The 18758-nt window shown below is 33.3% G+C and overlaps 2 protein-coding genes across 3 annotated transcripts; both read right to left on the minus strand.

Annotated features, from left to right (window-relative positions):
- Window positions 1-2949: 2949 nt before the first annotated feature.
- On the minus strand, window positions 2950-6287 carry LOC133673868 (exocyst complex component EXO70A1-like). 2 transcript variants are annotated; one of them, XM_062094790.1, is made up of 2 exons: window positions 4420-6287; window positions 2950-4353 (listed from the first exon to the last, which is right to left on the minus strand). In XM_062094790.1, exons 1-2 carry the CDS (start codon window positions 5695-5697, stop codon window positions 3649-3651), a joined length of 1983 nt encoding a protein of 660 aa, XP_061950774.1. In that variant the 5' UTR covers window positions 5698-6287; the 3' UTR covers window positions 2950-3648. The 2 variants fall into 2 exon arrangements, with proteins under 2 accessions (XP_061950774.1, XP_061950773.1); XM_062094789.1 differs by having other exon boundaries at window positions 2950-6287.
- A 1970-nt stretch (window positions 6288-8257) lies between these two features.
- LOC133674921 (probable WRKY transcription factor 11) lies at window positions 8258-10863 on the minus strand. Its single transcript, XM_062096216.1, has 3 exons — window positions 10065-10863; window positions 8719-8844; window positions 8258-8621 (listed from the first exon to the last, which is right to left on the minus strand). Exons 1-3 carry the CDS (start codon window positions 10760-10762, stop codon window positions 8429-8431), a joined length of 1017 nt encoding a protein of 338 aa, XP_061952200.1. The 5' UTR covers window positions 10763-10863; the 3' UTR covers window positions 8258-8428.
- Window positions 10864-18758: the final 7895 nt, after the last annotated feature.

Here is an 18758-nt window from a genome sequence, read left to right on the forward strand (position 1 = left end):
ATATTCTAAAATTATCTTCTTGAAAAGTGTTTTCCTCCATGTTTTTATCTAAAATTATTTTTATTGAATTTATTTTTTTAATATTGAGCTGGTTGAGAATTTAGCTTTAACTTTTTCCATGTATTTTTTTCCATTTTCTTTCATTTTTTTTTTTTGCTTTTTTTCCCCAAAATTGTCTTCTTCTTCTTTTTCAATTTTTTGTGTTTTTTTTTAGAATTATTTTTGTTGATTTTATTTTTTTAATATGGAGCTGTTTGAAAAATTAGCTTTATAGTTTTTTTTCTTTAAAACACGGTGGATTGCTACAATGTTTCCCCACATTGTCTTTTTTTATGATTTTTTTTTCCAGAATTATCTTTGTCGATTTTATTTTTTTTTATATTGAGCTAGTTGAGAATTTAGGTTCGTAGTTTTTTTTCTTTAAAACACCGTGGATTGCTACAGTGTTCTCCCACATGATTTTTTTATGATTTTTTTCAAAATTATCTTTATCAATTTTATTATTTTTAATATTGAGCTGATTGAGAATTACAACTGTAGATTTCCTCATGAAACACTATAGATTGCTACAGTGTTTCCATACATTATTTTTTTTCCTTTTGTTTTTTTGTTATTATTTTTTCTAAAATTTATTTTATTTATTTTATTTTTTAAATATTAATCTGGTTTAAAATTTAATTTTGTAGTTATTTCTTTAAAAACACTGTAAATTATAATAATTTTTTTCATATAATTTTTTTTATAAATTCACAATAACGCACAAATATTCCACAAGCTTGCGGTATAGGCATCGGCATCTAGTTGGATCCAAAATGTGCAGCAGAATTTGTCAACAAAAGAGCAGACATGGACGAACAACACGACAACTGCAAGGAGGTCCAGAATCTTACAACCTTGCAGCAAACCAAGGAACAACACGCTGTTACTTAAGGATGACCTGATTGGATGTTCCAGGTTATGGACCAGTTACATTCTTGGCCTGACCCTCGACTAATTCTTATCTGCTGATACTGTGGATAAGACCAGTTGACATCAGGTTTCAGTGTTAGAATAACTAAGGAAAGTGTGCATATCACTCTGTTCCTATGTTTGACCAAAACAAAAAAAAGGGTTCCCAGATCAGAGCATATCGAGGAGCCATGGAAGCTTGAAAATGAGGATTAAAAGAGGGGTCAAGGTCATGTCAACGTGTTGATTAAACTTGAATCCTTCTATGACCAGGCGTTTTTTGGTCATCCCAGCCTCTCCTTCTCCAGAAAATCTCCACTCGGCCTGCGAAAACACAGGACACACCAAGTGTCGAGACACAATTTGTTGTCTTTCAATAATCTCTTACCAATTGAGGTTTAAAAAATCGATATTTTGACGAATTAAATGGTAGTACGAGGTACCCAATCACCTCAATAATCTCCCATATAACGAAATAGAAGAAATCTTAAAACTATAGAGAGAATTATGGTTTAATAAACTCTAAAAGTAAATAATTGAATATTAATAGCAAATTGTTTTGAATAAGAAGCTAAACTGACTTAACTAATAAAAATTATATTAAATTAATATTACAAATCTAATTAGAAAGGGATTTGGAAAATAAAAGGAAATGTTAAAAAAACTCCAAAACATCAATCTATTATAATAAAAACTAGCCATTTATAGAACAAAATAAGTAGAACATGATTGTAAAATTTTATTCAATTTAACTATTAATTATTAAAATAAAAATTTATACGTAAGTGGTTCCAAACATCTATATTAATAAAAAAAAATTATTTATTTCTATCAAGAAGCTAAATTAACTCTTCTGGATTTCTTTTTAGATTTGGACATATTGATATATTCTATAGACGTAAATACTAGATGTTTATATGACATTCACTATTGAGAAATTTGAAGTCAGATGACAAAAAGAAAAGTGTTTCCTTTATGAGTGTGTTTTTTTTCTTCCCACAAAACCAACTTGAAGAAATCTCCTTACCTTGTCGAGCTTCTTGTTGTTGAAAACCAATTTACTAGATTTTTTTTATATTTTTTTATTATTTTAATATACTAATATTAAAAAAATATTATTTTAATATATTTTTAAAATATCAAATCAGCTGGTTAGATAAAAAAATTTAAATAAATAAAAGTAAAAAACGATTTTGACAGGCAAAGTTAGCAAAGGTGGGGGGACACCGTGTCAGCAGCACCTAACCAATACATGGAAAAAGAATAGCAAAAAATATTCCATCTGGCCTGAAGCACTTTTTGAGAAGGGGAATCAAAGAGCTTTCTGAGAGTCATCCTTGGTGATGTACTGATGTAGGTACAATCCAAAATGCAAGTTGCAGATCTTATTCCCTCATTATTTTCAAATGGAGTCCATGAACTTGGATTTCTTTATACTTTTTGAAAAAGAAATAGAAAAGAAAATCAGCATGTTAATCAATGGGATGCATCATTCATGGACTACTGTTAAATTCCGTCTTCTGGCCGCCAAAACTTAGCTTTCATTCTTTCCCTGGTTTAGGAAGCTTCTGTTTTCATTGCACAGTCGTGGCTTCAGGTCCATCATTCAAGACATTTTATTGAGATTTTTTATTCAGGAAGGTAACTGGTTCTGCCATGAGGATGAGAAGAGATGGAAACATGACTTCGTAGAAAATCTAGAAGAGCATGGCCAGTGAGGAGACAGAATCTGCAGGGATCTGTGGACAAGCAGCTAGCTTTGTAGGAGCAACTTGATAGGAGGATCATAAGGTCATGAATCAGGAATGTCTAAGAAGAACGAGCACTAGAAGTACTATACTATGAAAGCTTTCAGAGAGACATTCATGAAAATTCACACATCAGCCTAAAAGGCATGCCCTCTCAACCAGTGCACATCCAAGTCAACCATTTGAGATGGAAAACAAAATATACAGTAATAGTACGCAAAGCTAAAGGATCTTCTCCAATTCAATAGAGTAATTGATCGATGAAAGCGTGAATCACATACTAATAAGGCTTTAAACAATGAAGAATTCTCTTACAATTCAAAATAGGACAAGCTAAATGTGCCAACATCTTATTGCTGATCATATTTCTAGTGAACTCAAGGCTGTAAGTTAACTTCTAACACCAGCAATTGCATAGAATTATCATCCTTAAATTCTCCACACAAACATTTATGCCGTTCTCAGAATACAAGTAAACAATTTAATTCCTGCTAGACCTCTAATTGCTCTTCAATCAAAGAATTGTACACAAATCTAGCAAATACAAGGTTTCTACAGCCGCCCACTATTTGAATAAATGAGAGTGAAAATGAAAGTAAAATGACAATCTATACCTCAAAGTATTATCTACGCTTTCAAAAAGGCTCATCTTCGCTTTCATCCTAGTGTCCAGGACTTACATGAGATTGCAGAACCTACCAGGCACTAGATATAGCACCCCTTTTGCTTTGCATTTAAACAGCTTCTGAATTTCGATCTCACTGGGAAAATTCAGACAATGGTCTGAAAAAAGAGGTTGCTCTACTAAAATTAAATTTTTCCGAAATAGTTCCAAGCCACCGAACATACAGATATGTACAGTTCAAGAGCTGACCGCTGATCAAAGGAGGGATGATGTTTGGATCGGGTACCTTTTCAGCTTAACCAACATAAAGCAATAGTAGCAGGAAAATCACACCACAGCAGAGGTTGTACGGCGAAGATCTGCAACACCATTGTTGAATTTGGCACTAAGTTGTCTGCCCTTGAAACTTGCATATCTTCCTGGCTTTGGCAGAAATAGTGAGCTCAACATTTGCTCCAAAGTCTGCACCGAGTATTTTGCATATTTACTGGAACTTCCATCTAGCTCAACCAAGGGCCCGTAGCTCTGCATATAGCTCCGATAAACAGGTACAACTGCCTGCACAATCTGCTGGGATATCTTATCCCTGAGATCTCTATCTGGCACAACCCAGCTGGACTGCCTCTTATACATTTCATCGAAAGCTTCGTTGAAATTTTTCAGCCTTTTCTTGACAAGATCTCGGGCAGTGGCACGCCCACCTGAGAACAGAATCAGGCCTTCACGACTTAAATGACCTGGAAGCTTCCCCCAACTATCTCGCAAGAATATTGCGAGATAATAGTCTTTGTACTGTTCATGTTCTCTAAACCAAGAATCCCCTAAGAGATCCCCAACCTTTGTTCCCTTCAAATGCTTGTATAAATGATAGTGATTGTTCATGGCAAAAAGGTTAGATAGGATAGAATCTTCATAAGCCTTTGTCCATGTCTCCAGATTGAGATCAATGGCTTTAACTATGTTCAAAACCTCACTAACAAGAATCCCCTCCTGAAACTTCTCGTGCTTCCAACTTCGATGAATGAGCAGAACCTGGTTCAGGATAGGTTTGTAATTATCCCCAAGCAGCTTATTACAGTAATCAGTAATGATGCTCACCAGTATAGGGACGTTCCCATCTGGAGGAGGTGGAATCTGCCTCTGCAGCTCCACCTGAACAAGAAGTTCCCAGAAAATCTCAGCTGCCCCATCAATCACTCTCTTAATTAGATCCCGTGTGAGATTTTGGATTTCAATACAGGCTGCTCCGCCAAAAAGCCTGTTAAAATCCAGCCTTAATCTGTTCAGTGACGCAAATATATCCAACAATTTCAGAAGCTTGATTGGATCTTTCTTACTTTCTGTAACAGTCTTCCCAAATTGAAGAAACGCAAGAATGCCAGTCTGGGCAGCTATTTTGGAAAAGCATCCCATACAAACATCCAAGCCAATCCTCTCAAAAACATCGTTACAAAGCTTGTACTCCGCTTCAAACAGGTGCTTCACTGCAAACTCCAAATGCTTGCCCCACTGAGCTATATACCCTTCTATGCTCTGCACATCATTGAATTCAGCTATTGAGATCTCAAGGTAATCCAAATCCAGCGCCTGCAGACTAGCTCTAACATTTGAACTACGAACTTCAACATATATTGAGATGCACTTTTCAAGTCTATTATTAGTTCTCAACCTCCCAAGAATGGCTTGCAACTTGTGTATAACAGACACAGGTAATAGTGATGGTGCAATGACTGCCTGTTCACCAAGATCCGGAGATGATGACATCGGCAGTGGCACACTATGTTCTGTCAAAAGCCGCCGAAACTCACCTTCCAATTTATCCAACGCAGCATTTAAAAGCCCACCATCAAGACGAGCTCGTTCATCATCACTTTGCGATTCCCTAAGACCATTCAATGACTTCTTCAAATTCAAAAGATGCCGCTCATCTGCCATAACATTATCCTCCAAATACTCCAATATATCATCCAGCCACTGGATTGCTAATCCACAATTATCCCCCAGAAACCTCAAAGCCTCCTCAAGTCGCTTTAACACTGACAAATACCCAGGAAGATTGTTCCTTGGATCCGATAACGACTTCTCCAGTCCATGAACTGCATCAAAAACCTTAAGAACAGCGGCCGCAGGGCCAATGGCACGGTTAATATGACCCCCAGCAGCAATAAGTGCTTCCTTGTCCGCACGAATGGGGCGCACTGCCGCCTCAAGAGAAGGCAATCTTTGGTTAATCTCATCTAATCTCGGCCCAGCCTTCTCAAGAGAAAACCCTAAAGCTTTCGACTTCTCTAAACTTAGCTTCAATGACTTCCTTGCAGCTATCAAATTCTCAATCATATCATTACCATCAACATCACTCCTCCCTAGTTCAGCCATTACAATCCTAAACTCTCTAATTACACAGCAAACCCCTAAAAAATCAAAGATCTTAACTTCCGGGTTCCACACAAATTAAGCTGAAAAGGGCCTCATATTAAATCAAAGTTCTGAACTTTTGCTTGAAAAGGCTAAAATTAGCAATCAAGATTTGATCGTTTTTGATCTAATGATTTTGGGTTCTTTAGGAAATTAATTATTATTAACCAGGATTCATGTAACAACAAATCTTAATGTCTACAATCTTTAACCAAACTTCACCAGTTTCAGACGAAACTAAAGACTAAGAAAGCTAACATCACAAGTAACTAACAAACCTTAGGGAAGTTTGGTCTTTTAAGGAAGACAACAGAATGTAAGAGTGCAAGAAACTCGCTTGATGAGATTTGCTTGGTTTTTTAAGCTTTGACAAGCTTGATAGAGCGAGTTGACCCGGTGAGTCAGAGAATCTGATGAGCAAGAGAGATTTTAAAGAAAACCCTGAATCTTAAGAGAGTGGGGGGGATCTTTACAGGTCTCTCCTTTGCAAGGTCTCGTAATGACTAATGCCACGGTGGAGAGAAGACAGCAAGGCAAAAGGCTTCTCTGTACTTTCTCCTAACTCGCTGGTCGTATCCCCAATCCTGTAGTTTTATTCTCTGTTAAAAACGACCTGTCGGTTGCATCGTGTATGGGTCACACCAGTACCAAGTTTTTCTTAATTCGAATTTTAATTAAGTTATTTATTATATAACAATGGATCCTTCGTATCAAAGTATTATATTTATCTTGAGATTCGTTTTTACGATTTTCTGAAAAAATTAAAACTTAAATTTATGATAGGAGGAATAAATTTTATATAATTTATTTATGACTATAATCTTGTCAATAATGTATATAAATATCTTAATTACGTGGCAAAACACGTATGTAGCTTTGGATAAGATCAATTTTCTTCTTTGGACCTATAATCACCCACTTTCAATTCAATAAAAAAAAAACAATGAATCATGATTTCCAATGGTCAATTCCATCCACATTATAAGACTATATGATTCTTATTGTTAGCATGATTTGACCCCTTCTTCACATGCTAATGGCGGTGCATTAATTTCTTTCTTAAAATTAGCTCATCGACTTTAACTATCATTATGCTTTTAATTTTATTTATTTTTATGTTTTAAAAATATTTTTTAATTCATATTAATATTTTTTTGTGTTTTCATATCATTTTAATATACCAGTATCAAAATAATTTTTAAAAAATTAAAAAATATTATTTTAATATATTTTCAAGTAAAATACACTTTAAAAAATAATTGAAATGGTATAAATAACATGTAAAGTTAAGAGGGACAGGGAGAGAACAATTTGCTAGAATTAATGAACAATTTCGAATATTAAAGACATGCTCTAATAGTTTATATAAAAAAATATTATTTTTTGTTGTTCGACAACAACAAAAAAATATTATATATATATATATATATGCAAGGATATTTTTTCACAACGATGCAATTATGATTGATTTCATACATTGTAATCAATTTAATAAACACTAATTTCTTCAGGTACTCTCTGCCCTGTGCAGAGACCTGATCCTTACAATTTAGTATCAATTTGAAAAAATATATAAATTATATACACCTGACTGTACTAGTAAAAATACCCTTAGTCAAAAGATCTATCTAGATTCTAGACGGCAAAAGCTAGAGTCCTTCCCTGCTAAGCAACCATTTGAATTGGCTCAGCATAAAAAGACTGAACTTTGCATGATTTAGGTCCACCCTCGCTACTAATTAAATATCAAGCAAGCCATATTTAACATCTTTGCCATCCTTAATAGTGTGCATGATAGGGTGTGATTATAATTATTTTTTAAAATATTTTTTATAATAATAATATTTTTTTATTTTAAAAAAATTATTTTTAAGATTATCATATCAAAACGATTCAAAACATACTAATAAAGTTAATTTTAAATAAAAAATAAAATAAAAAATTTGAATTTTTTAAAAACATTTACCTAAAAGTCGTAGTTATTGGTGATCTCCTTTTTTTTCTGGCTTTTTTAATCAAAGAATTTGAAACTCAAAGTCAAATGGTGGTTTATGAATGGTTTTGGTCATCTAATAGCTTCTTACTTCAACTTCTTTTTCTACCACCCATTTGTTACTTGGCAACAAAAGTATTTCTTTTTTCCTTGTCCTTCTATCATAAAAGAATCAAATTCGTTTCGGGTTTTTTATTAAAATATTAAAAATAAATATGTTTTTATCTTGAAATTTGATTCCTAATGCGGAGACTTTCAAATAAAGATTACAGGTTCTTGAATTGATAGTTTTAAGCTCTATTATTTCCATTTTCAAGGAATATAATCACATTCCAAAAATAACATACAACATTAGTTATAGACTCATAGCCCACTATCAGCCAGCCAGTCGATCACCATTTCTTTTGTCACCACTCTCTCCAAGATGCCCCTTGTTTTTATCAAGAATCATTTTCTTAAAAAAAAAAAAAAAAAACCCCAGAGAGAGAGAGAGAGAGAGAGATCCAATAACCGAGAACAAAGAACAAATAATTTAAAAACACTTTTGATTTACTTTGAAGATCACCTTGGGAGATTAAGATTCCCCCCACCGCTATCAATAAAAATTTAATATACAAAATCAGACACCAAATTCAACCATCTTGATATTACAAAAGTCTAACTTGTCTCTTTTCCTAAAGCCTAAATCTCTCTCCTCCTTTATTCCCCTACCATCATGGTTGACTCGAACACCAAGTTAACAGTTCCGGCAGCCATGTTACCCTCCATTGCACCTTGAGTATGGCAGTGCTCTCCCTCGTAGGTTACAATCAACATGGCTGGATCATCTGTTGCTCTCTCCACATGTTTCCTCGCCGGGCACCCTCTCATTGTACTGCACTTGTAATATCCCCTGAAACATACCAACCAGAGCACAAGCGTTTAGGACTTTGTTGTCTGATTTGATATTTGATAAGTGAATTAATCAAGGGTTATGATCAATTAATTACCTTGGGTATGGTGATCCCTTGATTGGTTTTTGACCATATTTTCTCCAAGAATACTCATCTGGTGGAATATCAGCTATTTTTGAACTTATTGCTGGAACCCTGATTGTTTTCTTCACCCGATTCTTCCTGCATTAAGTAATTATAAACAAAGATCAATCAAAACCATTCGCATGAATCCATTTAACAAACAATTATTAATTTAAGCTTCATTTCATTATGTTAATGCCCTGAAATATTTAATTTGACCATATTAGTTTTATTTTGTTTTTAGATTTCTCCCTCCCCATAATTACAACATATGTAATAAGCATCCTTTGTACTTTCTTCCACGAGATAATTCTATGGCCGCCATCACTCTATGGAACATTTCCCGATCCTCCATACCCGACTCCTCCCGAAAGGGACCATCAGCTACCCGACACAATCTAGTCCACTAACAGGGACCGTGATTAACGTGTCCAATTAATATTCAACCTAACGAGCTATTAGTAGTCAACATTGGGACAAGAAAGAGACCAAGTCGACAAAGCAAACTATGTATAAAGACAAAAATGTCTTTACCAGCAAGCTCAAAAGTTATCGCTTTGCGGTCTTTTTCGTAATTATACACCCCTGCCCGTCACGCGTGCTCCTTAAATCATTAATTACCACTTCGACAAACCGGTCAGCTGCACCCACTCGTTGACCAACACCAAACTCCAAGTCGGCTCACTATAGCTCGCCATAACTCGCCGTCGGTTCCAAGTTAATAAATTTACCGAGGTTTTTTTTACTAGCTCTATCCCAGAAACAAACTCTCAAATTAGGGTCTAACCTATCAACTAATACCAAATTAGGTCCCTGATCTAAAAATCTTTCCAATTGGTAATCAAAATATTAATTCATTCTCAATAGAGAACTTCCATCCATGCATAGCATGCTAGAGAAGACCATTTTTAAGAAATTTGACATTTTCTATTAAAAAAACAGTTGTCATTGTTTTGAACAGAAGGATGCAATTGCAATTTTTTTGCTAATAGGTCGAAGAGATGAATCTGGTAAAAAATAATAATTAAATTGGGATGAAATTAAAATTTCGATGATAAGTTAGGACGGGATTCCCTTTATTTTAACTACAGCCTTCGTTAAACTTTCCCGGTTTCAAGCAAATCGAGGCAATCGACAGCAACTCACCGAGTCAACTCTCTCGAGTCAAACCAACTACTATATTTTTTAACAGCCAAGCATGCATGCAAGGGCATTGAAACAAACACTAGTCAAATCCTTAAAAAAGAAAAATTCAAAGACTGTTAAAATGCGCGGCCTCTGCTAAAAAGCACTGGGTGTTAAAGTGCGCGAATTCGTACCTTCTCTTGGAAGAGCAATGGCACTTGCCACTAGAGGAGCCAGAGACAGTGTCATCATGATGATGCTCATGGCACCGCTTCTTGTTGCTGTACGGCACCGTCGAGAGCGGCGGCTTGCCAGCGGATCCTAAGAAAATCGACGATCCTTGCTTTCCATTAGAAACGCTGCCGTCTCCGGTTATCCCCGACGACATAAACGACGCCGAGTTCGAAGAGACACTGAAACTATCCTTCGAGAACTCAATCTCTGCGCCCTTGGAGCTAAATATATTCGGTTTCGTGAAATCAAGCGTCAGACTCGTCGGCGCCGCCGGTGCGGTGACCGGAGGTGTGATTTGCTGTGGAGTTAGGGTTAGGTTTTGGAAGCGAGAGAAGGAGGGGGACTGAGACTGTGATTGCGGTGATTGTGTCGATGTGGAGGGTGGAGAGAGGGAAAACGAAGACTTGGCCGGCTGGTTGGGTTGAATCGGGCCACGACGGAACCGGGCGTGACCTGTTCGGTTTAAGATGGAAATGATTTTCTTGAACTTGGAAACGGTTACATCAGTAAGGTCAGTGCAATCGGCAACGTGATGGTTATTTTGGTGAGACATGATTCGGATCAAGTGTTCCATGCTCTTAATTCCTTGTGACGCAGCCTCTTGTATAGCCGTCTGATCATCCATCTTTGTGTTAAAACTCATCAGCTCTACCGCCATGTCTGGACAGGTTCTTTCAGGGCTTTTTCAGAGAGAGCTCAACGGGGCATGAGAGAGGTCTCCTGGCTGTTCAGAGAGAGAGAGGGGGGAGTGAGGGAAAGAACGGGACTTGAAGGGGTTGATATAGAGGAGAGAGTCAAAGATTAGTTGTGATCTAATGGCTGAGATGAGTTTGAAAAGTTCAATGTGGGGTAGCGGGGAGCAATAAAGAAACGAGAGACCAAACTAAAATACGAAAGAGGGTTAAGTTTGAAAAACGATACGAGAGATTGAATCACTGTAGCCCATTGTTGAATGCATTATGGAGGGGGGAATGTGGGTTTTGACAAGACTAGAAGAAGAAATTGTAGAAAGAAGGGGAAAAAAATATTCTGCAGAGGAGACCAGAATATAACCATGGTTATAAAAACTATACTGGCCGTATAGATCGATCCGATACCCCGTTGATTCCAAGCTTGAATTGATCTGAGTTGAAAACAATAATAATAAAAAAAATTATTTAAAAATCAGGTTCAACTAATATCTCGATCAAATCCAAACAAACCTCAACTCGTTAATTTTATTGTTAATTATTGAATATAATACATCAAGGAGAGCCTCTTGTATTTATATTTGCAGACTTCTAGTTATTGTCTTTTCCCTCGTGTCAGAGTAAATTGAATGATAATCAGTGATCATAGTATATAAAGATTCTATTTGTTTTTATATTTTAAAAACATTAAAAAAAATAAATTTATATTTATCTTTATTTTAAATTAATATTTTTTTAGTATTTTTAAATTATTTTAATATGCTGATATGAAAAATAATTTTTAAAAATAAAAAATATATATAGTTACGAGTTTTCAAGTAAATTGAATGATTATCGGTGATTATTTATCGTATATAAAGATTTTATTTGTTTTTGTATTTTACAAATATTTAAAAAAAATTAAAAAATATATATTTTTCTTTGTTTTAAATTAATATTCTTTTAGTATTTTCAAATTATTTTAATATGCTGATATCAAAAATAATTTTTAAAAAATAAAAAAAAATTATTTTAACGAATTTTCAAATAAAAAACACTTTCAAAAAATAATCACAGCCACGCTCCAAAGCAACCCAAAATAAAAGTTTTCATTTCAAGAGTATATATATATATTTCAGCACCCAACATATAATATACATAAATTATTCAAGAATAGATAGTTGCTGTCCACTTCAAGGGCATTGCTTTCTTGCAAAGCTAGTCGAGGATTAGTTTTTTTAAAGAGACAAGATACGATGGAAAAGTCAAGAAAACTCATGACCAAGATTCATGCATGATCGATCTCCTTAATTTGGTCAAGTTAATTTATTATTGTTTATTGTAGCTCGAACTTTCTTTTTACCATGAATGCATTATTGAGGTGTTGGTTTAGTGTGGATGTTTGAATCCTTTTATTAAATTTGACTGACTTTTCAAAGCTTAGAAGAAATCAACCAAACTAACCCACCCCTTTGCATGTATTTTCCAATTTCTTATTCATGTCTTCTCCCTTCTTTTTTTTTTATCACTAGTTACGTGGTAGATTAACAAATACCGGTCAATGTGTTAACTCAACATATAATATGTAAAAATTGTCTTCTAGAATAGAACTAGCCTCCACACGTGGCCGCCTATAGTTTTGTGCGGGAAAAAAAATATTTTTACTATCATCATCATTATTAATTTAATTATTACTACTACTACTATTATTGTTATTATTATTATCTTTATTACTATTTTTATTTTCATTATCACTATTATTATTATTGTCACCACTATTATTAATAATATCATCATCATTGTTATTATCATCATGACTAATTTAATTATTATTATTATTATTATTATCATCATCATTAATAATATTATTATTTTCATTACTGTTTTTATTTTTATTAACACTAGGTATCATAATGTATTTATCAGAGTATGGGAGAGAAATGAATGGGAGAATAAAAAAAGAGGGAATTGGTGATAAATCAGGAATATTTGGTTTATACACCCCGCCTAAAAAGGAAAAGGAGGCAGCGGAGAATGGACTATACGACGAGGTCTCATTTTTAATCACTGTCCAAAAAACACGACGTCCTCCACTCACTGACACATGCACAATATCTGCCATCAATTTTTTCTAGTTAAAAATGTTATTTAATGATAAATTCTATGCAAACCAACAATTAACTAAAAAGAATAGAATAAAAAAACTCTAACACCCTTAATTCCAATGCATTAGGTTTCTTGGATTCAAGGGTACATTTTGCAACTCAACTATATATAAAAAAAATCAAAAATACCTTTACCCCCTGCCTAGAACAATTGACTTTTTTACTCTTGGGAGTTTTTTTTTTATTTTAATGTTCATAAAAATATTGTATAGATAAAAATACCTCAACACAAATTAATAATAATGAATAACCCATGTAAAATATCAAAATGCTTCCTAATTAAAAACAAATATATATTTTTTTTGGTAAAACCATGAACGTCAATCAACTACTGTAATGAATAATGAAGTGAGTATATGACAACATTGATTCTCAATTTGTGGATTTGGGACCTTCTAATATCTTCATCAGTTTAGATCGAATATAAAAATCTTACAAAACTACGTGCGTGTTTAATTTGCAAAACAATATTTAAGACCAGACAAGAGGAGTAAGATGCTCTGCTCTTGTATTAGTTAGAGTTGAAGGTTGTTTATAGTTTATATAATCTTATATTATGTGAGAGTTTCCGTGTCAGGGTAAAGTGATTAATGTATTTACGAACTATTCGAGGACAAACGCCGCCTTCATGTTATAGGTTACGTGCGTTATATTTTGTTGCTGTATTTTAAAAATATTTTTTAAAAAAATATTTTTTTAATTATTATTTTTAAATAAAAAATACTTTAAAAACTAACTTTTATTATATTACCGAACAGCGGTTTAAACCAATCTTGATGATGATTCATCTCCCCGGCATGCCCATCTAATTGATTAGTGACTAATGAACTAGGTTTAACCAGAGGGCTACGTGTCAGGGCATGTAATTAATTTTAAAGAGTTGATATAGTAAGAAAAGATGTTTCTCTCTGTGATCCTTAACAGTTTAATTAATTTTATACTTTAATTAAAATCATCATCCAAGTGAAATATTTTGATAAATATGTGGAACAATACAAGAGAGTGAGAAAGGCATCTTTACATTTTTCCAAGAGTTAATTTGGTTTCATTGACTCATAAATTGGCTTGGATTCCTTCTTCTTCTTCTTCTTCTTCTTTTTTTTTTGAATTCGAGGAAACCTTATCTCCCAGAAAACATATTTTATGGGCTCGGGTGAGTGAGTAAAACCCCAACTATCCCAGGCTCTTACAAGAGGTGCACGCCCTGACTCGAACTCGAAATCTGCTATATAAATTTCAAGTCCCTTGAATTCCTATCAATGCATAATGACATGCATAATAATGACGACAATAACAACAACAATCCAGCCCACGTCTTGAAAGTTAAAATTGTGAGAGATTTGGAGTGTTTGTTTTTGTTGTTAAATTTACTTTTTAAAATATATTTTATCTAAAAAAATATCAAATTAATTTTTTAGGTGTTTTTTAATAGTTTTGATGTGCTAATATCACTAATAAAAAAATAAAAAAAAATTATTTTGATATATTTTTAATTAAAAAACATATTGCACCACGTATTTTAACTCCGTTTGTTTTTTCAGTTGGAAAATAATTTTGCAAATAATTTAAAAAAAAATTTAAATTATTTTTTTAGTATTTTTAGATTATTTGAATCTACTGATATCAAAATAATTTTCTTTAAAATTTTAATGTATTTATAAATAAAAATATATTTAAAAAAACAATTATTATCCTAATAATAAATATCTCTGGAAAGCTGGCTCCAAGCGGGGATCACCTCAACCATGCCTGTTTTTTAACCAGAAAACATAAAACTTTACGGTCCGTTCGATCTCGACTTAGTTAATCCAACTGTTGACGAAAATAAAGATGGTTGACTTATTTTCACCATCTAGAACCCCGAAGTGGAAGTACCATCCCAATGCTGCCACGTGGGGTAGGAATTCATACCGAGGCATTGAAAATCTGATATTAGCTGGTGCCAACATTTTAAGCATATAATATTACCATTTTTTTTCCCAGAAAAAAGATGTGTTTAAGGTTATCTATATTATTTTTTTGATATTAAAAATGCAAAGTCAAATTTATTTCTTGAGTTTTATATATATCTAAAATGTATGATATCACTAAGAAAATAAAAAAAAGAAAGAAATGGATGACAACTAATACAGAAGAAAATTTAGTTGAGATTGTATTTGGAAGTGTGGTCGCGATTATTTTTTAAAGTACTTTTCACTCTGCAATATATTAAAATAATATTTTTTTTAAATCATTTCTGATATCAGCACAATAAAATAATTTAAAAACACTAAAAAATATTAATTTGAAGTAAAGAAAAAAATAAAAAAAATTCAAATTATTTTAAAAGCGTTTTTGAAATACAAAAACAAAACCCAACTAGTTAAACTGAATTTTTTTTAGAAATTAAACTAATTAAACTAAAATAAATCATATAGGGTTTTCAATGATAAATTTTTTTCCAACCCAGCTCTTGCTACAGAAGCGGCCTACCTTTAAAATACATGTCGAAGGGCTAATAAACCTTGAGCCATCGAATAAAATAATTTCTCTGGGAGACTTGCAATTTTCATCTTGTTCTTGAAAAAATAAAAGATTTGTGCAACAGTTTCGGCATAATTACAGGTAAATAATGAAAAATAAATGGAGTATGATAGATTGTCAACTCATCATATTTAAAATAAAAAAAAAATCTATCAACGTGGAGTTTACCTAATTAACTAGGGGAGGTGATTGGTGGTCGACCCACGCTTTGATTAGGACTCTAGCATTTGAAAGATCGGCTGGCAACAAAATCATTTGGTGGGATTAGATTCATCATTTTTTTAAGAACTTTCATTTTAATTTCCGAAGGAGTCTCTCGTTAATATTTTGGAAAAAAAAACAAGATATTAAAGATAAAAATAACATATCTCTTTCATTTTAACCTTTAAATGAGTTTTTGCTTAATATTTTTTTTAAAAAAACAAAGATATTAAAAATTGAAGCGATGCATCTTTGTATATATTTCATATTTTGAAAGTTTATAAATTTATTTTAAAAATATATTTAATTTACATTTTTATTTTTATTTTTTCAACCGAATATGCGTGTTTTTATCTCTATTTTTTATTTTTTAATTTTGAGAGATAATAACCATACGCTATCCCTAAGAGTGTAGTTAATATGTTATTCTTGGGTTAATGCTAGTGGGTTTACTATGCTCTTAATCTTGTTTTTATAAGGCCTATCTACTCTATTTTGTATCAATATTTTCTGTCTACAAAGATGGCATGAACATTCACTAGGTTGAATGTGACTCATTGCTTGCATGTGTGGACTACACAAAGGCCAAAATAATGGAGATATTCAAAATGGCAACCTCACCAAGCTCCTTTAGCTATAAAATTCACCCATCGCCATTAATTTTTAATTAATAGCATGCGAATGCTAAAGCTTTCTGGTTTCAAAAGCTATCAACTTGCCATTGTTTTTTCTTACAAGGATTTGAAGGGTCGGCATGAACATGAAGTCAGATCGAGAGAGAGAGGATGCTAAGAATATTTGTATTTTTCTTTCTTCCATTTATAATTCTTAAGAAATTTCCAAGCCCACCAACCATGTATATATAACGTATATCATCACTAGCATCTCAAGGATCATTTGATAAGCCTTTTATAAGAATTGACCGAACAGGTTTTGACCTATCTAAGCTTTTTTTTTCCCATTAAAACAACATGGGGAAGATCTGATTGCTGATTCGATTCCATGGTGACAATATCTTATTCATCTGGAGATGTCATTTGGTTTTAAAAAATGCCACACCCTCCCACTTTTTTTGTGTTTTTTTCTTGGGGTGGTGCCATCCATGGGCACGATGTTAGCTGTCTAGCCCCATTGTTTAACAGGCAAAAATCTGTGATCATATACACCCACTGTGCAGGAAAGTTCATGGCGGAGGGAGGAGACTTGTCTGCTAGCATTGATTTACAGCAAGATTGAGTTGACTTTAACCCGTGAATTCATCGAGTGAAATCACTTTGTGATCTTGATAGATATCAACATATCATCAGACAGGACATTGTATCTGTCCAACAAAACTCTCGAGGCTAGTAATTATCTTTTGCTCTTATGACTTTGAATGTAATAAAATAGGGTGGCTGTCCTAATTTTAATCTTAATTTAATGCGTTGAACTTATTGATGCATGTGTAGTGAGTGACCTCCCAGATGAAGGGGATTTTTCAAAAACATTTTTGAAAAATTATATTTCTAAATTCCTTATAACAACTTACAAAATCATATTCTAATAAACTTATTTTTTTTTAATATTTCACTAATGCTATTAAACTTGTGTTAGCTTAATAGATCAACCCAATAACTCGTCAACTCATGTTTGGTTTCATATTAAACTGAGTGGTGGTTGATCTGGTCTCAATTGATTGACATGGCAGGTCAATTTAAGACTAGACAAAAATCTAGGCTATATATATATATATATATATATATAATTAAATTAAAATTCCAACCTATCATATAGAAAATCTATTTATTTAAACTTAAAATTCATATAGAAAATCTATTTATTTAAACTTAAAATTGATCTGGTCTAAGTCGATTGACATAGTAGATCAATCTAAGACCGGACAAAAATCCAGGCTATATACATGTAAAACTAGACCAATATTCCAACCTCTCATAACCACTTTTCATTGAAAATAATACATTTGAAAGAATGCATAGAAAATCTATTTATTCAAACTCAAATGGATTTTCTTCTTATGGGTCCAAACCAATGACTTTTTCAATTAACAAAATCAAGAACAAATTTTGCTTAGGATATTTGGGTCAAATTTCATACAAGTTAATTACTCCACGCAACTTGTTTCGTAGCAGAAAAACAATTCATCAACATTGAACAATATTTTTTTTTGGAGTGAACTCTGGACATTCATCGAAGTTTATTTTTTTAGCGTGTGATTTTTTTGTTTTTGATAATCCGGAGTGTCCAGACTAGCTTACGTACACCACGACTAGTCTTTGAACCCATTAAACATACTGCAAGCCCAATAAGCAGGTAAGGCACCGCGAGGATGACAGACATGTACATAAAGAGTTGAACCTGGGTGCAGAGGTAAGGAATTCCCTGCTAGGACCGCTGAACCATAACCTCAAGTGCAAAACTCAAGGTCACATGAAGGGTCGAACCAGGCGTGTGATTTGTATTGTGATGCAGAGCTGGTTAATTAAAAATATATTAAAATAATATTTTTTTAATTTTTATTTTTGACATTAATATATTAAAACCATCTAAAAAAATTTTAAATTTAAAAAAGAGTTATGAGAAGTTTTACGATAATAAAATTTAATAGTGAAATGTAAGGTTGTGTTTGGTATTTTTTTGGTTAAAGAGAGATATATGTTAAGGGATAAATACTTAACCCCTTTAACCCTGTTTCCTAGTTTTGTTTGAGAGGGGAAAAGGATTAGGGGATAAACACTCGACCTCCAAACAAGGATTAAGTGTTAACTAGTCGAGGGTGGGGAAAAATAGTTTGGGGGAAATATTGGGATTAATTAAAAATTGATCTCCAATTTTTAATTTTAAACCAAACACAATTTAAAGGGAATAAACTATTATTTTTAAAAGATGAAGTGTCATAGGTGTTTGATAGGAGTTGAAAATATTACGAAGATTACTAGTAAATCCCATGACAAGCCCAAAGTTAGCCAGTCCAGAGACCCGTCCATCCGTCTCGGCCCTCCAGGCCCAGGGTCCATTCCCCAACTCTTCCTGGCTGCCTTGTCGTCTTGGTTAGTTCCCAAAAACGAAGCCGTTCCATCCAACCTCCAACTCCGCCCGC

This window comes from Populus nigra, chromosome 15 (assembly GCF_951802175.1).
Source record: "Populus nigra chromosome 15, ddPopNigr1.1, whole genome shotgun sequence".
NCBI lineage: Eukaryota > Viridiplantae > Streptophyta > Magnoliopsida > Malpighiales > Salicaceae > Populus > Populus nigra.